The sequence below is a fragment of the Haliotis cracherodii genome, unplaced genomic scaffold, assembly GCF_022045235.1.
Source record: "Haliotis cracherodii isolate W230 unplaced genomic scaffold, xgHalCrac1.p SCAF_5, whole genome shotgun sequence".
NCBI classification, from domain to species: Eukaryota; Metazoa; Mollusca; class Gastropoda; order Lepetellida; family Haliotidae; genus Haliotis; species Haliotis cracherodii.
This window is the reverse complement of record NW_027266308.1, coordinates 39,003,737-39,028,595: the sequence shown is the minus strand read 5'-3', so window position 1 is coordinate 39,028,595 and position 24,859 is coordinate 39,003,737. Positions and strand designations below refer to the sequence as shown.

The window sequence follows — 24,859 nt, the reverse complement described above, 5'->3', positions numbered from 1 at the left end:
TTTGCAAATCTGCTTTTGCAAAATGCTGTCCTTACACTAAAATTCGTCTGTGTGTGTAGACATCTTCTTTGGTAATATTCTTTTTAAGTATTTTGGTCTTTTTTGAGCATGAATGGCACATAGTGCTTACAAATAAACAAGACATTTTAAGAATAAAAAATATTTACATATGTTTTCTCAAAACACTGTACCATTCATGGATATGGCAACTTTCTACACGTTCTATGCATGAAAAATGAATACAGACTAGCAACATTCAGGAAGCTCTAGTGACATTTCCTTTTGGACTACACCTTTTACTATCCTGTAGATGGCAAGTCTGCAACAAATCATTTGTGCGGACAAGTGAAAATATAAATTAATTTCTAACCCTTTGTATTACATGTCAACTCAAACATATGCTACTGACATGTTTGATGTGCAGGGTTGTTTCACAACAATGTTTGATCAGGATCACTCATTTTAGTCACTCTGACAAGTACTAGGTACTGGTGACGTTTACTGCCCCGGAATACACGCAGGGTACATTTATGGTATACCTGACCATGCTAGCGTGGAGTAATACCACAAATTGTTTCAGTTGAACATGATTAATGTCAGTTAAGGTTTACCCAGAATTTGCCATGTAATTAGAAGCTCCAAAATATCACTAATGGCTCCAGAGATGATTCCAGCACATTATTAGCTTGGCTCATCTCAAAGAATATTTACTTCTTCAAAATCCTGATCCCAGGGATTATCGGTCAGTTTACAAATAAATGGTAAAGTGGTAACTGTTCACTTTTTCTAGTGCTCACACGGTTCAACATGTTCAAAGGGACAAATGTCTCACTCAAACAATACAGGTGATGATTTTTATGATCAAATCCAGCTTCATGAAAATACTTTGGAGGAAAATACTCTGAGGAAATGTATGATGGTATTGGGATGTTACCATTGTTACTGTTGTAAGCACCACAAGCCAGGGATACACCACCATTTTGGAACATTCCTATAGTCTTGGCCGCTTGATACTTTTCCTCTTTTGATACAAGATCTGAATAGATGTTAAAATTGGGCGACGCTTTTTTTCAAAACGCCTAACACGTTCAATTTCATCTGATTTCCACAACCGGTCCAAACCTTCACCGTGATTTATGTTCAGATAATCGACAATTCCCTTGTGTCTCTCATCGAAACACCTTTTCTCAAGATGCTTGAAATGAGCTGGACTTTTAGAAATGACGCTTGTGAGATTGGAAATCCAGTTTTCATCATGGAACACTTGTTGAAATGAACAGAGTAATGGTGACAGGAAGTTTTCCAAATTTTTCTGTGCGTGTAAAACAACAATATTTGCTGTTCTGTTCCACCGTGCAGTGTTGATAGCCACATGCTGCTGAAACATTAGCTTGTCTGTAGTCACTGACGACACCACGAGCACATTCCACATGGACCTGCTTGTGAATCGATCAAAGTAGTAGACATCCGTTTTACCACCATGTGGAGCTTCTGACAAATCAATACACTGATACCCTTGATGGCGTAGGTGGTTTACTGCTGGCTGGATATAGTCCAGATCTTTGTCCTCACAGATGAAATGGACATGGAAGTCCTTCCCGTAGGGTAGCTGCATGAAAGGCATCTTTGAATATATTACACGCCTCCTTGGTTGTCAATTACGTGAGTCGGTTACCCGTGCATGTGTTATCTAGTCAAGCTTTGTTAATGTCAGCTTCTGAACAAATCTTGCCTTTTCATGTTTTCTACATGTACGTGCTTGCCTTGAAATAGTGCAGGAATCTTGATTTCTTCCTTCATTTCATCCATCAAAACTTTTGCCCGGTAAAAGAATGGCCTTGGCCAATATGGCTGACTGGTGTCAGGATGCCTGCCGGCTTGTGGTGGCGAACAGCTGATGTATTTATTTAGAGTTATTTTAAGCAACACATCATGTATAAGTCATTAATTTTTGTTTGAAATGACATTGAACTCTCCAAGCCTTGGTACTGATATTTCTTTTATTACATGTTGTGTGGTGGTACTGGCAGTAGTACTGGCATACAGGAACTGAGCTATCTTCACGGAATGTGTTTTTTCATGCATGAATTATATTGAAATATGTATAGTTGTGGGGTGACCTGATGTCAGGGTGTGACATGGTAATGCAGTCAAACATGTCAGTATGTGTAGCACAATATGTGCTCAATGATCAGCATGTGTAATCATTGTTATGTTTATAATAGATGGTAAATTTCTTGTTTCAAAACATGATATAGCGATCAGCATGTCTGTCTGTCTGTTCGTCCATTTTTGTTTCCGCAACAGAACTCAACAGAACTCCTAAACCGCTCAACAATATTTCTTGTTGAAACATATTTTTTATTTTTTTCAAGATGACAAGTTGAACTTTACTGAAAATGAGGGCAGTGTTCCATTCCTGAACCGAACTCCAAAACTGTTGAATATATGTAGATGAAACAGATCACTCTAGTGGTGAACTGGTGCATTTTGATGATTTGGGTTGTTGAAAAATACTGAACAGCGTATTTTTTGCCTCACTGAACTGAACATATTCAATGGCAATGAGCCAAAATGAGGTACAAGTAGCCAAACTCCAGAACAGGGGGATATGTCATCTCCTGATGACTCTTATTCATTGTCCTAATCTCTCTCTCTCTCTCTCTCTCTCTCTCTCTCTCTCTCTCTCTCTCTCTCTCTCTCTCTCTCTCTAATTGGCACGACAGCTACAAAAAGTAACAACAAAAGAATATAGCAGTTATGCGTGTCTGTCATATGCGTTTAAATTCTCACTCTCTGTATCCAGAATATCACCAACATTAGGTTTTTTTTTGTTAATGTGGAAACCTCTAACAGCCCTTAAGGTGCAATGTTGGTGCAAATTGGCCATATAGCATGTATAGAAATGTGCTATTGGTGCCTTTTGCTATTTTGGAATTATAATGAAATTTTAATAAAATTTATTTTTTCCTGTTTCCATGGCAACAAGTTTGATTTTGACTCTGTTCATAGTGGTGTGTTTGTCCAGACCATATCTCTGAAACTAATAAGTATTTTTCATAAAACTTTGGACACACAAAGATCAGGTTGTCAACTGTTGCCTTTTGCTATTAAGGGATTTTTAGAATTAATGATTTTTTACTCTTGTTCAATGAAATTTAAGCCAATGTGCTTAAAATGGTATTATTTTTTTCATTTTTAAGCCAATGGGTTAAATAACGAGGGGCTTTTAAATGTGCGGTCCCGGTAAGATGGATACCCAGTCGTTGTTTTATACCCTTGGTCAGTGGTAGAAATTAACATTTTTAGTCCACTGGTCCTTATGATCGTGATGATGATAACATAAAGCAAAACCCTAAAAAAATGGCAAATTTCTACTAGACCGTATGGTACGTTAACTTTTGACAGTTTGGCAAGGACTACAGACCTAGCGCCAATTTCTAACACTGCTTCATGTCGAGCACCAACCAGAGTAACTACAAGTACCTTCTTTTAATGTCTCTTGGTATGATGCAGCTAGGGATGAAATCACCTCTAAGGGGCTGGCTCTCGATCAACTTGACCACAGACCCGGTTTCCATAAATAAAGGAAACAAGTAACATTGCAACATGTGGTATCACAATCTTTTATTTCTCAAATCATGATTAGCAGCTGGTCAGAACAAGCAACATTAACCAGGTCGACCGAGCACTTTCTTGTGTTACACAAAGAAAAATGCAACCATATTTTCATCTTTTAGCTATAAACTACAAATGTAGAAATTGTAGCAGGTTGTTTGACATATATTAATGTTCAAGTTGTAACTTCTGATAAAGCAGCACTCAGTTTATTAATACTTCATGTGAAAAACTGTTTTAGTTACCATGAAGTAACAGAAGTCATTAAATTAATGTGCAATTGTGATGCGTGGTTGCATGCATGCGTGCGTATGTGCAGGCTTATCCTGTATATACTTATATACTACTCAAAAGAAGTTAAAGGACACCCAATCCTTTCATAATTCTAGCATATATTATCTGCCATGCCAGGCTATGAAAGAAACGAGTGTTCTTTAACTTCTTTTGAGTAGTATATAAGGACTTCAAAACATGTCACTGTGTTCTGTGAGCAAAGAACACTCATGTTTCTTGCATTAATATCATGCTCATGAAGATTTAACCCAAAACCATAAAGTACCAACTCCCAGAACTGACTTCATCAGACAGAAATCTGTTTTATCACAAATAATTGACCAGATTGTGCTGGTTGTGGTAACAGGTGGTAAACTGAAATGCCATAAAAAATAATTAATAATTGATAAATTATCATGCTGTGATTGACTAAAAGGGGTGTCACAATTCACAAATTTACACCGCACAGTACGATACATGATATGCCTACTGATGTATCAATTCATGGTTTGGTTCTGTATCGATTTCCACAAAGTAATATTGATCATTTCCCCCAAAACTCGTCTTCATAACTACTCCTGTTGGTGTTACTTACCGCCTGTCATGAAACAAGACGTGACATCGGATTGCATAACTGTGAGTTAGACACAAACTGGTTAACAGCAACCTCTTGTTTGCTGGGCCACATGAAACCGTGAGTATTTCTTGCATAAACAGCACAAATTAAGTATACATGTTGTATCATGATCATTTCTCGTGATATGTATCGATATGTGAACAAGGCGTGTCGTGACACCCCCTTATTGAATAGCGGCTGGGTGCATGATGATGATGATGATGATGATGATGTTGATGTTGATGTTGTCATGTTTATTGCTTCATTCAGATACCGACATGGGCGGATACTTTTTATTTCGAAAAAAATCTTTATTTCTGTATAAATTACCACCAAAGACAATAAATATATCTTAATTATGCACCCCCCTTTTAAAAAATCCATGACTGACCACTATTTACCATTGGTTTTGACTTTGCTGATAATTAGAGAATAACCATGACAACCAACAAACTACATGGAATTACGTATTATCTGTCCTGAGTGACTGATTGATGTTAGTAAGGCGGGGGCATTCATTCACAAGGGACAAAAAATCTGTCGTTCCGAGTTTCAAGTAGGTCGTTCTTTATATTACTCAGTGACATTTTAAAAGAGAAAATGCAGTTACACGTACAAAATGTCAACCCTACAGAGAAACTTTACTGAAGGAAGCCTATTGTGGAGATCCATTTGTGATGTCATGAAAAATGTATGATGTCATATCAAATTTTCTCAATGAATCACTGTGATGGCTCCAACTGAGCAAGCAGCATAAAGAATTGCTAAAATGCACATATGCAAATATCGGAATGTTATTACACATGAAATTTCTACTCATATGAGTAATATTGCAAGTGAAATTCATCAATGTGTGTATTGGGTGAACAAGTGATGAAAATCAATTACCGTATTCGCCGTAATAAGCACCAAGGGCATTCTCAAAATTAGAAATAGGGGGCTCTTATTAGAATATTATTTTGGTGAAAAAAACAGAGTTGTAGAATCGTAAATCCAGAATTAAATTGCCCATAATTAAGGGTGCATATAACACACAATTGTGTATTATGCACGAATAAATAAGTCTTGTGTACATTGATCAATTGGAAGGGGTGCTAATTGGGATTGTTCACTAGCCAATATATTAGCAAATATCGCCGTGGGCGCTTATTAGAGCGGGCTTATTACGTCAAGTACGGTATATAAATAAGCAGTTCAAGCTGTACAATTTTCATATATAATCTGATTTGTATACTACTGTGTACTACCTATGCAATATTATTAATTTGCATAAACATGAATAAAGCAGCTTCAATAACATGACTGGGTGGGTTCAAAAACACATCTGTCACCAAATGAATACAATTACAAGTAAAACATAAAAAAACAAGTAATACTCAGATATCATGGACATGATAGATTATGAATAATGCATAGATGCCATAAACACAACATGATGTCAGTATGCATTTCATGCATTGTTTTCTTCCTAATATATGAACAAAGATTTAAATCATTTCTAATACAGTGAATACAGTAATAGTCCTCAACCTGTTAATGTGGAAACCTCTCTTTTCCAGACTGTCACTGTCAGTGATGTTATCATGCATACATTTTAAAAGATTTATTTCAACTCAAATAATATTTTATCAAGTGATTTCAGCTATAAACATGGTAAATTAACCGTCATACTTTATTGTATTAAATTTTGATTTGATAAATTTATTAATCATTCTTTGGTAATACATGACTATATGAGAGAGAGAGAGAGAGAGAGAGAGAGAGAGAGAGAGAGAGAGAGAGAGAGAGAGAGAGAGAGAGAGAGAGAGAGAGAGAGAGAGAGAGAGAGAGAGAGAGAGAGAGAGAGAGAGAGAGGCATGAACTGCCTTCTTTCATGATGCCAATGACTAATTCTCCATGACTAGAATGCAAACTATGATAGCACTGTCAACAATGCTGACAGGAGTTGTGTTCCACAGACTTGCCACCATCCTGTAGCGGGTGTACAACTCCCTCTCCAAGATTCCCTCTGATTATGATCCTTGGTTTGTCACTAAAGTTTAAACATCTAGGACATGCCATGACATTGCCTAAATACACGTCAAAGCAGCATTAGACCGAACCCACTCACTAACTAATTTGGCCAAAGATATATGTCAGTAACCATGCACACAAGATACTGTTGATCCCATATCAACCACACATAATCAGCAGTAAGTAGTGATGTGGGGGATGGTGATGGGGAGTATCTATGTAACAGCTTTATCACATCTTTTATGAATCATGCAGTTGAAGCCCAAAAGAAGGAACAATGAAATAAAGTATCCTTTGGGATATGTGTTACTGATACTGCCATTGTTACCATGGTCACAGCCCATCATTAGTTTGACACAGGCGTGATACAATGATGTACTTTGGTCGGACTTTTTGTGGTTCTGGTTTAAAGACTGTTTTGTGAAAGATCCTGGTCGGTAGGCAAATAGGTGGGTAGACAAGTAGGTGGGAACAAAATAGGCAAAAAACATGATTAAAAAACCCATTTCAGATTTTAAAAAAGAGTATATTTGGCCATTCAGGCAGTGTTTTGGAAGCGTCTATTCAGTTCTGCAGCTGATAAGGCCACACCTGTCCTTTTACTTGCAGATTTTTTACAGGAAAATACCTGTCGAGCTTCTTTGTGTTTCTACACTCAAATCTTGTTTGTTTGTTTATTAATGTCAAATTTTTTTATAGTGGGTCCTTGTTTAGAATATATTTTTGAGTGTAATACAGTGTGCCAAATAACCGCCTATGAGTCAACAAGGCCTGTAGTAAAATTACTTGTCAATTTATTTGTCACAATTAGCATGATTAGCTGCAATTGTTTTAATGCGGGCCTGAAAAGTTTAGTCAGGACCTGCAGCTTCTAAAACCAGTGGGTCCTGAGGGCAGCCTGGTAATTTATTATATTTCAAACTCTGGTGCAATACCCTATCGGCATGATCAGCTTACCGGCTCCATTAAAAAGAGAGACAATTTCAGAATGTTATTTCCTCCTCATTTTTAGCACAGTTGTCGGATCTGTAAAGCAAGTAAAACACACAAGTGTGCTCTTATGTTCACACTGTGTGGTATTATGTTTGTGGTGAACAGTTCAGTTTTAAGTTGTCAGAATACAAAAAAAACTGCTGTTTTCAGATACAGTAAACTATGGTTATAACAAACACGCTTATAACGAACTGACGGATATAACAAACTTATATTTTAGTCCCGGTCATTTCTTGTATATATGCTGTATGTATGCTTATAACGAACTACGGTTATTACGAACTAAAATAAGTGGTCCCTTTGAGTTCATTATAACCAGGGGTCTGGAAAATTTAAAATCCCAATCAGACATTTGCATTTAGGCCACGGACCCTTCAAATAGCGTATTTTAGGACAATGACCGTAATAATAAAGGCAATACTATTAAAGAAAATATGTTTACGGATTTCAACTCTCATAAATGAAAAGTTAAACATACTACAGTATTATGTTCATTGTACATCATGAACATGTTTTTTTACTTCAGTAATAAACTGTCGGTACATTTTTTGACAACTTGAATATCACAATGATGACAAGCATTGAAGGAGGTAGGACACATGTTAGAAGACTAGTTTACACAAGAGTTCATATACACTACAACATGTCTATACTTTTGTTTTTCCCTAAGCCTATTTGTAATTACACCATGTACAGTAACATACAAACACCATAGACACGTCAACAAGGACTCGTTCCGAAATCCAGATGGAATGTCCTGTATTTGTTGAATCATGATGATAGTGCTGTTTGTCAGTATGCTGGTAGTTGCTTAATGCATCACACTGTAAGTGAATCACAACACTTTGTCAGGTAGGATACCAGTCTATCTACTGGTATTTTTTTCCAACCCATACATAAAAGATGCTTGAATAATGCCCAAATACATATTTGGGTTGCTCCGACTAGGTTACTATCTCTGTACTGATTCTAGGTGGGTGTTAACAAAAATATGAAAGAATTAAATAACAATTGTCATCAAAGACTCATGGATGTCCTTGATATCACTAATCATTCTAATACAAAAATAGACTGAAAAACTATTGTATCATGTACATGATGTAACTAGCAAAGTGTGTTGTGCAGCAGAGCATTGTCAAATCATTACAACCTTAGGTTGACCTTGGTATATTTCTTCTCCACTAACATACACCAGGTGTTGCCATGGTCAAGGTGTGTATAACCATGTTTTATGGGCGCTTTACTTTTAACTGGGTGAAGGGATAAGACCTCCTGTTGCCATGGTTATCTCCTTTTTCATGGGATACTTGATACGTTTTCTCATTTCACTCTGAAGTTGAGCTCCAGCTCTGTCTCCATTGAAAGGTGTTTTCTGGAGGAGTTGTAGACGCTTAGCACGCAGGTGATCATCTGAATGGGAACGATTGTCCTCAATTCTCAGTATTCGCTTTCTGTCATGCTCAACATCTAAGTGGTTATCATCTCCGAGACTCTCCCCTGCCTGCAGGAATGCTTCGGGAGGTTTACTTATGATGGAGGCAAGATGAGCCAGCCAGTCCCTCTTATGCCTCTTTACTTTCTTGAATGGAAGGAGTAGAGCTGGGATAGCGTCATCCATGTTATCCTCAGTGTGAATCACAATGACATTTCTCCTGCCAAGATGTCTAGCAAGATCAACAGCTAAACCTATCTGGAATCCCAGCTTGTCTTCAATCATGCTCCTAGATGCAATGACAATATTCCATAAGGACTTTGATGTAAATTCATCAATAAGTTCTGGCTCTGTTTTCCCTGCTAGAGTATAGCTATCAAGCTCCACACAACTGTAACCACTATGAGATAGGTATTTGGTTGCATATTCCACAACATGCAAATCACTCACTGAGCAAATAAATTGAACATGCCACTTACGATCCTTTGGTAATTGTGGAGCAAGTGTTATATTTTCCCAGCTTGGAAAAGAGCCATTTGAACCATAGACAGACTTCGATGACTTGGCATCTTGCAAGGGACTGTCTGTCTGGGGTCGATTTCGACTCACACAAGCACAGAATGAGTGGGATGGACGCCCCACACCTTTCCGTTTGTAATGTACCCTACTTTTAGATACATTTAGCTTTCGTGTGGAGTGCTTTATGCCCATTCAGATGATTATATCTTCCCTTTATCGCGTGGGAAATGCAAAGATGGCGACACGTTTAGGGTATTCCCCTTTTAGGGACCAGTCATTTTCTGACTTGTACGAGGATGGGGTAAAGTCAAATTGAATAGTGCATGTAACTGGGTCTGAGAAAACATAAACATTTCTGGAAAGGGTCATCAGCAAAATAAGATGATCATTTTGCTGTAAAAGATTGATCTGATTATATTCTAACAGAAATAAAATTTATAAAAAATGTGCTGTTTCATTTTTATGGGAATATGCTATAGGGCAGGAATTAGAAACATTGCCAAACATTTATACATAATATACATGATATGGAGAGTCAGAACCACAAAACTACATACAGTAGTGTATCAAACTTAACAGTTATGAAGTACACATACGACGTGTATGGATGAAGATGTCAGGACTTCTTCTATTATGGGTAATGACTGGTCCCTTAACCATGCACACTGAGCTATTTATAAGCTGTAATCTGTACTCTCGAATGAATGTTTCATTTGATATTGATATGTGCACTAAAGATTGTATGTGCATGTTATGAGCATATAATATTTGTAAATAGAGTTGTTGATGCACATGATCTCCAATTTTAAGGTCAGCAATATTATACCATTGATACCATGTCAGGCTGATGATGGTGTGTTAATATATTGGATGGGCAGACACGTGGCGGAATCTTGGCAGCTCCATAGCAATTTTCATATCAGTTACAGCACACACACAATTTATTGTTTGCAGCCGACCTTTTGATATTTGATACTCTAGAGGCTTGCCAGTCTATGTCTCATACTGCCGTCTCTCCTCAATAAATGCTTCAGCGAATCTGAACAATGTTTTCTGAATTCACCCTGATTTTGTAATCCTACATGCTTGAGCGAATAGTTAGAGCAAACATGGAGAATTCAGGGTGTGAATATGTGAAAACGATAACGTTAACAGCCATGGACTTATCATGTTTATTGTGGTGTTATTTAGTAGTGGACAAGACTGGCTACAGCTGGCTCAGCAGATGTGACAAGAATCACCAGGTGTAGGAATTAATTTGTCACAGTGAACAGATTTATCTAGCATAGACCATTTACAATGATATTGTAGACACAAACTGTATCTATGCTGCTTGGCATTAGTACAACAGCTTGTGAGTAGTCATTTGATGGCTTGATCGATATGCCTGATGACACCACATCATGCAATTATAGCAGTGGAGTGAAACCTGCTGATGGAAAAACATCATCTAACGGATAAACTCACCTGACAGAAAATTAATTGATGAGGAATCTGCTTAGTTATTAATGCTAAAATGTAAGAACATGCGTCTTACTTCACTTTTGAAAACTGTCATATGTTGTCACTCAAATTATGATTTTTGGTATGCTTGGAGGCTGCAGTTAAGCAGTACTGATTATAAGTTTCCCAAGGTGCATGATAACATTCATATGAATGCTGGAATTATTTCTGCTTTGTATGAATACACCCTTCCTAAGTGCTGTTGCTTTAGTTAATACTCTACTTTGGATTCATTCAAATATCTATGTTAATTATGTAAATGATACAGAAGTTTTAATGGTGTATTGAAGCAAAGAAAAGCAGATAGTCACAAGGGTAATAATCATAACGACTTTGCCAGTTTGTAACATGTTCTAATGTCCCAAACATCAAATAGTCTCACAATATGTTCAGATAAATTGAAAACTATCAGTGAATACTGACTGCATCATTTCCAAGTGTTAGGTACTATGGTTGTAACACAAATAGCACATTCTTACCACTCCAGTTTTATGTCACTGAATAGGTTTAGGGGCGGTCGGGTAGCCTTGTGGTTAAAGTGTTTGTTCGTCACGCAGAAGACCCAGGTTATATTCCCCACATGGGTATAATGTGTGAAGCCAATTTCTGGTGTCCCGCGCCATGATATTGATGGAATATTGCTAAAAGCGGCGTAAAACCTTACTCACTTACTGAATAGGTTTAAGGTGAGCTTCTGTAGCTCTGTGCATAGGTTTGTACACCCATTAATGCCAAGAGAGCCATCAGACTTCTTGACACACTCCATCAGTCAGTCCTCTATTAAGGAAGAGAATTTATGGATGTCTGTATTATGTAAACTTCTGGAAATGTCTGCAAACTGCTGTATTATTAGTATAATAGTTAATACTCCGAAACGTTGTGTTCCTCATAATAAGGAAGTTGACATCCATATGTTCACTTCCTTATGTGTATCACTTCTAAATGCCATTTAAGACTTGAATCCTCTGTTATTACATATATACAACTTTTTTCATTTGCAGGAACAGGAACCTTGATTGTGAGAGATGACCCTGTACCCCTGTCACCATCTGACAGACAGAAACTGCAGAACTTGTTGGACTGCCATCTGGTGGCAGAAACCAGTGATGATCAGGTCAAGTGGCGAAAACCCCCATCAACTGGAAAGGACAAGGCTCAACAAGGTAAGACAGTAACATATTCCTCAACAAGATTAAACCTGAGCTGTCATATCAGCAGTGTAGTTTTGGTGTTAGTCATGTTAGAAGACTTGACATCCCTCTGTTACTGCCAGACAAGGTGTGGTCACAAGGCTTGAGGAAGAGTCTTCCACTTGCTCACAGGGCAAGCTGATGTTGAAAAGAACACTAAATATCTCGCCGGCCAACAGGGTCATATGGATATCTAATTTGTCCTGACACTGAATGTCTTTTCTTAAGACAGAAATTCAGAAATAGAGGTGGTATGGAGATGAAGCCAAATCAGTTTAGACAGCTGACATCTGATTGGGTCAAGAACCCACTCACCCTTCAATTTGATTGGGCAGTGAAAGTTCACCTGACATTTACTCATGTCATGCCTTATTATGTATCAAGTGTTTGTTCATGTTAATTGTGTTTCTTTCAGATGAGCAGCATTCACTGGAGGATCTGTTTTCTTCCTGGAATAACCCTGTGATGGAAGTTCCACAGCAGGTGGGACAACCTTCAATTGTGTACAGGGGCCAAAAATCTGTGACTTGTTCTTCAGAATATTAGCCATGCCCATCCTTCCCACATCCCTGCATGGGGCGGTCGGGTGGCCTAGTGGTTAAAGAGTTTGCTCGTCAGGCCGAAGACCCGGGTTCAATTCCTGACATGGGTATAATGTGTGAAGCCAATTTCTGGTGTCTCCCGCCGTGATATTGCTGGAATAGTGCTAAAAGCGGCATAAAACCATACTCACTCACTCACTCACTCACATCCCTGCATAACTATGTCTATGTTAGGATGGGTAAATTACACAAAAGTTTAGTTATTGAGACACACACTAACTCACTTATTGTCACGTTTATAGTATGAAGTGTTTGTAACACCACTTGCCATCATCTGACATGTCTTAAGAAGAAGTACGTAAGTTTATGGGGTTTTGACATTGTTTAGTAAATGTACAGATTTTTAGCTCCCTTGACCACGCTCACTGAAAGTCAAGTGCTGTGGCAATGTTTCATTTACACAAGTGTTATTGATTACCAGTATTATATCATATCATGGTATGATAGTCATTTTCATGCCACCTAATTACTGCAGGTTTTGGTGGGTTTAAATGTCCAAAATGGCTTGTACATGACCTTGCACCACATGTCAACCAGCAGTAGACACTAACATTTTTCTACCACTAGTCCTTATAATGATAACATATACTATGATATAGCAAAACCCTAAATGATGGTAAATCTATGCTAGTTATTGTGATACTTTACCTATTGGGCAGTTTGGCAAGGACTACGGGACTGGTGCCTATTTCTAACGCTGTCAGCATGACTGTCAGGAGATTAGAAGTACAGAGAATACTGAAGGTCTATATTCAGTGATTTATTGTGTGTGTCGTCTGGGGATTCCGGGTTAGAATAGGTCTCTTGCAACCTGGGCCCCTTTCCACAGAGCAATCGTAGTGCTACGAGTGGTGTAAGCCAATGTTAAAGTATGGGAGTTACGATCATCATAGGGCTAAGATCGCGTTGTGGAATAGGGCCCTGGTCATAAGAGGCAATATAATGGATCAGGTGGTAAGACTCAGTGACATGGTTGATTGTGTCATCGTAGCCACCGGGTTGGGTCGTTGCTCATAATACAGATAGCAATCATACAGCAGGAATATCACTGAGCATGATCTTAAACATGCTACACAACAAACAAACGTAACAGTCACCGTTTGTTTTTCAGTCGTGTTTAACAGCTGAGGTGGCTCATATGAGTAGAGCAGGAACTAGGTCCTTCAAGTCTCTCTACCCTACCAAGTTCACCAAGACCATGCTGAAGAGCTTCCAGGTACAACACTGCTCCAGAGCTACAGACAAGCAGCGTATTTGCGTAAAATACACCCCAAAACATGTTCAAGACCCAATTCCTTTCAAATAACATACGTACAGAAAAGCATGCATTAAATGAAAAACTCAAATGTATGAAAACAGCTTGCGTAAATACCCAATGAAGCATTTTCAGCATGCATACAAAGGACCTAGTTTCCCAAACACAAATACGAGGGAATTTACTTTCCAAGTCAAGCCTATTTATTTAGAACAGTTAAAAACATCTAAAACATTATTTCATTTTTTTAAATCTTAAAATTTTCACTTATTTGGGGAAATGCCCAGTAGAGTGATGAATAGATGAGTGAAAAAATATTGGTTACCCAATGAAAAATGTAATAACCCAATTAAAATAGAAACCTAAGAGTAAAAAACTCAATTTCTCCAAAAGTTATCTGGAGCTCTGTGCTCTATACACATGCTATAGTTGTTATCCATAAAAGATATAATTGTGTATGAAGTGTCCCCCACAGTGTACACAGGATTTAGCAGATATTGAATGTAGGAGCTTCCTTGGTGTAGGTCACAAAATTATTGCTTCATAGATAAGATAGAATGCCCCGGATAACCTGTTTAACATTATGGTTAGAACAAATATAACACAACACCTGAAACTAACTCTACTGTCAAAACTCATCTGTGGTACATGGTCAGTTTCCTTCCATTAACACTCATACAAAAACATTTTAGATTTATATGAAATATACACATATTCTTATATATACTGGCTATAAGATAGTTAACATGCTTTAAAGTTGAGAAAGTGAACTTGTCGATCAATTTAACTAAACGCTAGCATGAGTGTTGCAACTACATGGCTGGAATCTACAGCCCTCCCAGCTGTGCTTGTCAGTTACCGCCTTCCCAAGGCAAGGGATCTACAGCTTTCCCTCCACTAAAGCTCCCTGTGTGAAACAGCCTTGAGTAACAACTTGAACTCATGTAACCAACAAATGAAAGGAGAGGCGAGACATCTGTTTTTAGGAGTAAAAACACATTCTAGTTTATTTTTGAAAGAGCAGACAGAGAAATGGTGTTTGAGGAAATGGAATCACACTTTCTTGTACTGCAAATTGAGTCTGGTCTGCATTAAATTTTAGACTTTTAATATCAAAGTTTTATTTTGATGTTTTTCATGAAGTAAGTTTACTTTCATGTGTTTCAGGTCCTGGGTCAAGTCGACAACAAGTTCATTGCCTGTGTCCTCAAGACTGAGGAACAGAATACTTCAAAAGGTTTGTCTTGTGTCATGTGTTTCCTGTTGATTAGGGGTGGTGGGGTAGCGTAGTGGTTGAAGTGTTCGCTCGTCATGCAGAAGACCAGGGTTCGATTCCCAACAGCGTAACATTGTGTGAAGCCCATCTCTGGTGTCCCCCGCCATGATATTACTTAAATATTGTTTAAAGCCGCGTAAAACAATACTCACTCTCACTTCATGCATAACACAGCATAGATGGTTAGTATGCTTGAGGTGAGGGGAAATGGGGTTTAATGTCGTGTTCAAGATTGCACTTGTGTGGCTGCTTGTACTAGTCCGAACTGATGCCGATTTATAGTGCAAGCCCATTGAGATACCATGCTGCACTTAAACATGAATACCCCACTCAATCCGATCCAACCAGTCCTTGTTTTAGCCCATTAATGCTGAGTGCCAGACAGGGTAACAACAAGTACCACGGGCGAATGCTAGACCACGGAGGCGGGCCTAATATGCTTGAAGTGTGTGCTGTAATTGGAATATATAGAAAGTAATTCACATTAGCTTCTGATTAATTGTCATCCAGATGTGTGTATCAGTGTCTAAGGTTATTTTTTGCAATTGATTTCAGCTCCAGATCTGATCGTGTTGTTCGACCAACATGCAGCTCATGAGAGAGTACGTCTTGAACAGCTGACAGAAGGTGAGGCAGGATTTACCTCCCTTTGAACATCTGCCAGTGGGAGGAATGTTTTACCAATACACTTTGTTATCATCAGATATCAACCAACAAATGTGGTTATCAGATAAAAACTAATCATCCAAATGGACCATGTATGATTTTATTGAAGACAGCTTGTCTATAGAACTGAATGTTATTAAATAATGTACAGTGAAACCTTGTTAATCTGGACAGTTGCCAACGAAATAATACAGATAAACAAAAAAAAAGGTATGGAATATTTTTGTATTTTTGTTTAGTTTTTGCCATTCCTAATGGTAATATTCTGGACCACCAAGGTTCCAGTGAATATCTTATTAAAGAAATGAAGCTATTTTGTAGCAGTGTTGGTGCACCTCATAGTAATACATGTGACATTTTGCAGATATCTATGTGAACAGTGCTGACGTGACTGACTGCTCAATCAAACCCAGCCAGGTGTCGCCTCCTAGGACCTTGACCTTCACAGAAGAGAATGTTCGTCTGATCAAATCTTTCAGGGATGAATTCAAGAGGATAGGTACATTCTTGCACTGATCTGTTATTTGCTACCAAGAAGTATGTAGAAGTAACTAAGGGAAACCATGCTGAATATTTGAAATAGAACATGCAGTACGACAGAACAAAACACACTGATCTTAACTTTTTTTCCCAATTGAATTTCACATTTGTTATACCTGTTGGGATTCTAGGGTAGAATACATTTTCAGGAACCTGTTCTTGTTGTATGGGGCATTGATTGGATTGGGTGGTTGGGCTCTGTGACTTAGTAGATTGTGTGTCATCATTCCAATGGCATGGGATAACAACAAAGATGATCATAATATCGATCACTGGCTGTCTGACTCAATTATTAACAGGCAGCCATCATATACCTGGCAGGCTCGCTGACTTGGTTGATGCATGTCATCGTGTCCCTATTGCGTGGATCGATGCTTGTGATGTCAATCACTGGATTGTCTGGTCCAGACATGATTATTTACAGACCGCCATGATATAGCTGGAATATTGCTGAGTGTGGCAACCGATTCTCTCCCTCTAAGAGACAGAAAATCATATACCTGGGCTATTCTTGAGTGTGGGGTTGAACTGTACACAAGTAAGACTATTAACACCTGACAAGAATCGGAGTGGTGAAATTGTAATGTCATTTGTTGCATCAATGAACTGTATTTTTTAGGTGTAACTTTTACCATCAACGGCTCGTCCCGGAATTCGCTCAACATCCACTCCATCCCTGCGTGTCTGGTTGAGAGAGAGGCAAATGAAGTTCGCAGAGGGAGAGAATCGGTTGTCATGGACATTGTAGAGGTGTGCTCCAAATTTTGGATTTTGCATAAATTGAAGATTCACCGATATATATTATCCTTGTACACTGTGTTCTAAAGTATGTTAGGTCCCTTTATGTTTTAGATGTCATACTATATCATACTGATATGTATTAGTCTTGTGGTTAAAGCATGATCTTGTCATGCTGGAGACCAAGGTGTCTGTAAATAGTTATAATGTGTGAAGCCTAATCTTGTGTAGAATAACATAGAGCTATTTTAGCAACAGGTTTTGTTTGTGCACATAGGAAAAGGGAGACAACTCTCTGATAGCCACAGTACCATCAAGTTGGCACCATCTTTGCTTGTACAGTTTCTGTTTCATGTCAGTTTTAGTAGTTTGAATTCACAGAAAGTCATAAATGTAATTTAGAAATTTAGTTTTGGGACAATCCACAAAATGTATGTAAAGACAAAATGTATCTGTTAAATATTTGTACACTGTCTCCTTTTCCTATTCCAGAGCCTTATCAAAGACCATCTGGAGGTATGAACATGTTTTGTTCTTTTTATTTTGCCATAGTTTCAAACCTTTGCGTACCAATCACAGTGAATTAATTGTTCCATTGTAGGATTGGATTTTTGACAATTCCCAATGATTATTCAAGAGAACTATATATATTTTTTGGGTATGTTGCTTCCCTTAGTTGTGCCAGGATATGCTGATGGTGGGTTCACATTTGCACAAACTAAGCTCCTGGGTTTATCAGCACCATATCCATGTGTATGGGTTTCACCAAGGGGATACATGTCCAGGACATGGGTCTGACAAGTGGGGCTGACTCCTGATCTAGCTGCCATGTCGTGATGTTGGTAACTATATTGGGAAGACACCTGGCCACAAAGTCATCTTACTGCTTTGACTGTCACAACACCCATAGTTCTTGTAGTTCAGCACAGTTTGTTGTAGTGCTAAGATGGCTTTGTTGAATGAGTTCAAGGGCAGATTAGGTCCAAGGTACCCAGTGCTTGTAAGAGCTGACTAAGAGGAGGATCAGGTGGCTTTCTGGCTGATACTGTGTTACCATGTTGATCATTGCTCATGCTATCAGTCACAGGCTTTGGCTTGTCCAAACTCAAGTATTTACAGGCTGCTTTGATTTGACTTGAATGTTGCTGACTACAGCTTGAACAACATAACTCACTCATGCTTCTCATTGGAAGGTGCTGAAGATGATGGGAGGAGCTCGGAGTCGACTGCCACAAGCAATTCACAAGGTGCTGTGCTCTCAGGCCTGTCATGGTAAGAACACTGTTGGTCGAACATAATGATTGCACTTTTGTTAGTGAGATAAATGTTTGGCTTCTGAAAACTTCCTGTGCCTAGTATTCTCCAAGTCATCTAGGTTTGGAAAATATGTTTTGCATAACTCTGTTCTTTTCCCTCATGACAGAGATATCTATTTAAATATTTTCAATCAATGTTATTACAGAAGTTGTAAATTTGTTCTCAAATACCGTTCTAGGGGCTATCAAGTTTGGAGACAGCTTGACTTTGTCCCAGTGTAGAGAACTCCTGGAGTCGCTGTCTGAGTGTGACCTTCCGTTCCAGTGTGCACATGGTCGACCATCTGTCATGCCTCTACTCAGCCTACAGCAGCTTCAAGCTAAAGTACCACCAGAGGTAGGTCTGTGTCAGTCTCTACTCAGCCCACAGCAGCTTCAAGCTAAAGTCACCCCAGTGGTAGGTCTTGGTCAGCCGGTACTCGGCCTACAGCAGCTTCAAGCTAAAGTCCCACCAGAGGTAGGTCTGTGTCAGCCTCTACTCGGCCTACAGAAGCTTCAAGCTAAAGTCCCACCAGAGGTAGGTCTGTGTCAGCCTGTACTCGGCCTACAGCAGCTTCAAGCTAAAGTCCCACCAGAGGTAGGTCTGTGTCAGCCTCTACTCGGCCTACAGCAGCTAAAGTCCCACCAGAGGTAGGTCTGTGTCAGCCTCTACTCGGCCTACAGAAGCTTCAAGCTAAAGTCCCACCAGAGGTAGGTCTGTGTCAGCCTCTACTCGGCCTACAGAAGCTTCAAGCTAAAGTCCCACCAGAGGTAGGTCTGTGTCAGCCTCTACTCGGCCTACAGCAGCTAAAGTCCCACCAGAGGTAGGTCTGTGTCAGCCTCTACTCGGCCTACAGAAGCTTCAAGCTAAAGTCCCACCAGAGGTAGGTCTGTGTCAGCCTCTACTCGGCCTACAGAAGCTTCAAGCTAAAGTCCCACCAGAGGTAGGTCTGTGTCAGCCTCTACTCGGCCTACAGCAGCTAAAGTCCCACCAGAGGTAGGTCTTTGTCAGCCTCTACTCGGCCTACAGAAGCTTCAAGCTAAAGTCCCACCAGAGGTAGGTCTGTGTCAGCCTCTACTCGGCCTACAGAAGCTTCAAGCTAAAGTCCCACCAGAGGTAGGTCTGTGTCAGCCTCTACTCGGCCCACAGCAGCTTCAAGCTAAAGTCCCACCAGAGGTAGGTCTGTGTCAGCCTCTACTCGGCCTACAGAAGCTTCAAGCTAAAGTCCCACCAGAGGTAGGTCTGTGTCAGCCTCTACTCGGCCCACAGCAGCTTCAAGCTAAAGTCCCACCAGAGGTAGGTCTGTGTCAGCCTCTACTCGGCCTACAGCAGCTTCAAGCTAAAGTCCCACCAGAGGTAGGTCTGTGTCAGCCTCTACTCGGCCCACAGCAGCTTCAAGCTAAAGTCCCACCAGAGGTAGGTCTGTGTCAGCCTCTACTCGGCCTACAGCAGCTTCAAGCTAAAGTCCCACCAGAGGTAGGTCTGTGTCAGCCCGTACTCGGCCTACAGCAGCTTCAAGCTAAAGTCCCACCAGAGGTAGGTCTGTGTCAGCCTGTACTCGGCCTACAGCAGCTTCAAGCTAAAGTCCCACCAGAGGTAGGTCTGTGTCAGCCTGTACTCGGCCTACAGAAGCTTCAAGCTAAAGTCCCACCAGAGGTAGGTCTGTGTCAGCCTCTACTCGGCCTACAGCAGCTTCAAGCTAAAGTCCCACCAGAGGTAGGTCTGTGTCAGCCTGTACTCGGCCTACAGCAGCTTCAAGCTAAAGTCCCACCAGAGGTAGGTCTGTGTCAGCCTCTACTCAGCCCACAGCAGCTTCAAGCTAAAGTCCCACCAGAGGTAGGTCTGTGTCAGCCTCTACTCAGCCTACAGCAGCTTCAAGCTAAAGTCCCACCAGAGGTAGGTCTGTGTCAGCCTCTACTCGGCCTACAGCAGCTTCAAGCTAAAGTCCCACCAGAGGTAGGTCTGTGTCAGCCTCTACTCGGCCTACAGAAGCTTCAAGCTAAAGTCCCACCAGAGGTAGGTCTGTGTCAGCCTCTACTCGGCCCACAGCAGCTTCAAGCTAAAGTCCCACCAGAGGTAGGTCTGTGTCAGCCTCTACTCGGCCTACAGCAGCTTCAAGCTAAAGTCCCACCAGAGGTAGGTCTGTGTCAGCCTCTACTCGGCCCACAGCAGCTTCAAGCTAAAGTCCCACCAGAGGTAGGTCTGTGTCAGCCTCTACTCGGCCTACAGCAGCTTCAAGCTAAAGTCCCACCAGAGGTAGGTCTGTGTCAGCCTGTACTCGGCCTACAGCAGCTTCAAGCTAAAGTCCCACCAGAGGTAGGTCTGTGTCAGCCTGTACTCGGCCTACAGCAGCTTCAAGCTAAAGTCCCACCAGAGGTAGGTCTGTGTCAGCCTGTACTCGGCCTACAGAAGCTTCAAGCTAAAGTCCCACCAGAGGTAGGTCTGTGTCAGCCTCTACTCGGCCTACAGCAGCTTCAAGCTAAAGTCCCACCAGAGGTAGGTCTGTGTCAGCCTGTACTCGGCCTACAGCAGCTTCAAGCTAAAGTCCCACCAGAGGTAGGTCTGTGTCAGCCTCTACTCAGCCCACAGCAGCTTCAAGCTAAAGTCCCACCAGAGGTAGGTCTGTGTCAGCCTCTACTCAGCCTACAGCAGCTTCAAGCTAAAGTCCCACCAGAGGTAGGTCTGTGTCAGCCTCTACTCGGCCTACAGCAGCTTCAAGCTAAAGTCCCACCAGAGGTAGGTCTGTGTCAGCCTCTACTCGGCCTACAGAAGCTTCAAGCTAAAGTCCCACCAGAGGTAGTTAAGGGGCTTCTGTTTTTGCAAGTTTTTGCACACATTCTTAGTTTACCTTGTCACTGATCTGTTGTAAACAATGCATGAATAGTTTGACCAATCATTACACCACTGTACATGAGTGTCCTGATGACATCAGTATGGTAGAAAGTTCTCATTTATGTTGAAATCAACACAGATACAGCACATTTGCACTTTTATCATTGTCTTAACTAATATTTTATCTCGTTGCAGAAAACCAAACGTCCAAGCTTGTGGAAAATATCCAGGCATCTCTCCATCCATCAATGAACTGAGGAAGACTTGTTTATTTGATATAATTTTATCTTGCAAAAAATAAGTTTGCTGCAATCAATCTGTGATAACTATTTTGAGGATTTTATTTTACCTTTGTTCAGTGTTAGTGATTTGATTTGTCATTCATGTCACCAGAATCTAATGGCCTGATGATTACTAGAACTCTGTGATAAGCTGTTGAAAATGCATTATGATTTTTATGAATGCACTTCTGATTAAAGAAACTATACACAGGACTCAACTTGTTGTCATGGTTATATTAGCCTAGACCCATTACTCTCCTTGTTCCATTGATGACCCTATCTGCCCCAGTGTAAGTTATTTTCCTTCAGCTTACTATGCAATGTCATTTTGTTTAAAACTTTATTGCATGAATTTGTTGTGATTATATGAAGTGAGGTAGATAAACAGGTATTTTGAAAACATCTTGAAGTGTATGTCATGCATCTGTATCAAGTATATTCTCTGTGTGGATTCTGCCTCCTGGGGCAGAATCATATTTCATTTTTTGTAATAAGAGCTGACAATGTGTGATCAAGCTGAGTGTTATTATGCCCAAACAGGATGGATTGTTGCTCATGCTGTCAACCATTCGTTTTCCTTACCCAGACATGATAACAGGCAGCTGCAATATGTCTGAATGTTGATTATTGGGACTGAAAATAGCATTCACTCAGTCACTATCAGAGTGAATAGGTTTGGTCTTACACTGCTTTAGACTGTAATTCAGTTATATCAGGGCATGTGAAATTGATGAGGGGCCCAATTTGGTCTTAGATATATTCACCACTTTGATTAAACCCATGAGAACAGGTATGGTGCTGATACATCAAGAAACAGTGTCAGCACGATTCTGGAATTTGGACCCACACAAATAGGTTGGGGACATGCCCAAGGGATGCACATCATGCCACTATAGACGACTGGGTCACATTGGCCCTTCACTTTTACATAATGCACACCTCTGGACATGTCGAGTAGGCAAAACAACTTGACTACTTGATCTAGATTAAGACTGTATTGGAATACTGATGTGGCTGGCATAACAACCTTCACCCCAAGGACATGTACTTACAATCCGCACAAGAATGCATTTTTAATATCAAATACATGCAATCTGTCAGTTTGATATGACTTCTTGTTAAGGTTAACACAATCTCTGTTCACAGTCATAAAGAAACATATATGGTTGCTTTTAACATCATCACTGGATTAAATGGCCAAGACTCGATTATTTACAGGCCATCGCCATAGAGCTAGAATATCACCGCGTTAAACAACAAACAAAACGGTTATCATTCAGCAGTTTCGAAACAAATTATTTCAAAAGTGTTTACATTTACCAGTCTTGTTGGTATTAGAAAAAATATTGTTATTGTTAAAAATTAAGGAATTCTTTGGTAATTCCGGCTTATCTAACATACGTGACACTATATCCTAACTTCCACGAACAAGGTGGATGTTGTTTTGAGGAAGATACCTCGTGTCACACATGCGCCGGTTACACAACGTCACAAAGACACGTGCTGATGGTCATCTGTAATTATTATACCTCTGCATCCTTTGTACGTGCGTATTATTGGATGTTCTGGGGGAAAGATAGGTTAACTCACTGGTTCAGGATAGAGACGTGACCTTTCAAGTTATGACATATAAGGCCAGTATGTTTACTGAGAAACTAATCTACTAAAACGCATCAGTGCCATCAACTTTGGTTGACTCTAAAACCTGAATACATGTCTATTCCTCTTTTGTACTGGATTCCAAAGCTCCTTAAAACTCCGTACAAAGAGATAGAGATTGCTGGGTCCAGCAAATGCACCACCAAATACAGTTTCAAAAATGAACCATACTCCTTAATACCATCAAGGAAGGACTTTCTATAAATTTACAGATATTATTTGAGACAACTGAATTCATAACATTTGGATTCTGTAAAAACACAAAGACTTAGCTTCATTTTTTGCAAACTCAGACAAGAGCCAAGTTCAGTTATGTCAAACCATCTGAATATTAAGTTTGTACACCATAATCCCTGGGACAAACTTAAGGAACAAAACTCATTCCTTGATCTACTGGGCATTTGTTCCCAAACGTCTTAAATCAAGAAAATGTCATCTGAAGTTAACCAAGAAAACAATGTGTAAAATGCAAGACTTCTTCATGGATACCATCTATTTGATATTTGGGGATTGTGCCTTTGAGCAAGTTGGCATCCCAGTGGGTACCAAGTGTGCTCCCGTCCTTTCCGATCTATGTTTTTATGCAAACGAGTCGGAACTTCTGCTCGGATTTGGCAAAATCAATACACGGTAATCTGGGCCAGAAATTGAACTTCAGCTCCAGGTATATCGATTATCTGATATCGTTCAATAATGGTTAAATAGCCATTCTCTTCCACTGATGTACCAACCTGAAGTAGAAATAACAGACACCATTGAATCCGCCTTTAGCATCTGTTTCATATTATGTCTACTATTCAAAGTGACAAAAACTTGCAAGACTGTATGCCAAGAGGGATGCCTTCAACTTTCCAATAGTCAACTTTCCCTTTATGTGCAGCAATATTCCAGCAGTTCAGCCTTTGGTATCAAGATTTAAAAGAGCGTCTTCCGTCTTGCTGGAAAGTTATTTGATCAGGTTTACAACGTTCGAGGCCTCAGTAAAGCTTTCAAAAGTGATGTGTTCAGGATTCAGAAATACATTGCCGATACATTTGTAAGAGGAATTTGCTTTCAAATATATGTCTGATCGAACAAAATTAATATATGAATGCATATTTTCAGTAAAAGTATGTATAAAGTTTACTACCATGACACTCACATGCTAATTCTCATACGTGTACCCCCACACATAGTAGCGTGCCATAAAAATATCGCTAGACAATGCAATGTTAAACATAGCACGATCATACATGTCCTCGTCGAAACTGGATGACGACCACACGGAATGAATGAATATTAAAAACATTATATATAATTTCAACACACAGTTTCAGGTTTATAATTAAAAAGGTGTTATGCACTGTGTTAAATCAGTGGCGACAGTATAAGTAACCGACCCTAGAATTAATGTTAGTGCAATCAAGAATGTTCAGAATATTGCCACTATTGAATTTCTTCATAAAGGCCTGTCTCGGTTCTTGAATCCAGAATAGTAATTGAAATTAGTGGGGATTCGGTGCTTTCAAATAGTTAACTATAGTTAACCGCACTAAGTTGAGAAGAAACAAATCAAGC

General features: G+C 39.8%; 1 protein-coding gene across 2 annotated transcripts in view; it reads left to right on the top strand.

Annotated features, from left to right (window-relative positions):
* The window catches only part of LOC139442953 (DNA mismatch repair protein Mlh3-like), a 32,674-nt gene extending 10,849 nt beyond the window's left edge, over positions 1 to 21,825 (top strand). For both annotated transcript variants that reach the window (XM_071223877.1, XM_071223878.1), the window contains 11 exons: positions 11,969 to 12,130; positions 12,573 to 12,640; positions 13,871 to 13,975; positions 15,182 to 15,251; positions 15,846 to 15,917; positions 16,321 to 16,455; positions 17,116 to 17,246; positions 17,727 to 17,750; positions 18,428 to 18,506; positions 18,730 to 18,887; positions 21,558 to 21,825. In XM_071223877.1, coding sequence (XP_071079978.1) covers positions 11,969 to 12,130; positions 12,573 to 12,640; positions 13,871 to 13,975; positions 15,182 to 15,251; positions 15,846 to 15,917; positions 16,321 to 16,455; positions 17,116 to 17,246; positions 17,727 to 17,750; positions 18,428 to 18,506; positions 18,730 to 18,887; positions 21,558 to 21,614 — 1,061 coding nt within the window. In that variant the 3' untranslated portion in view covers positions 21,615 to 21,825. The remainder of the gene's footprint in view (positions 1 to 11,968; positions 12,131 to 12,572; positions 12,641 to 13,870; positions 13,976 to 15,181; positions 15,252 to 15,845; positions 15,918 to 16,320; positions 16,456 to 17,115; positions 17,247 to 17,726; positions 17,751 to 18,427; positions 18,507 to 18,729; positions 18,888 to 21,557) is intronic.
* The last annotated feature ends 3,034 nt before the right edge of the window (positions 21,826 to 24,859 follow it).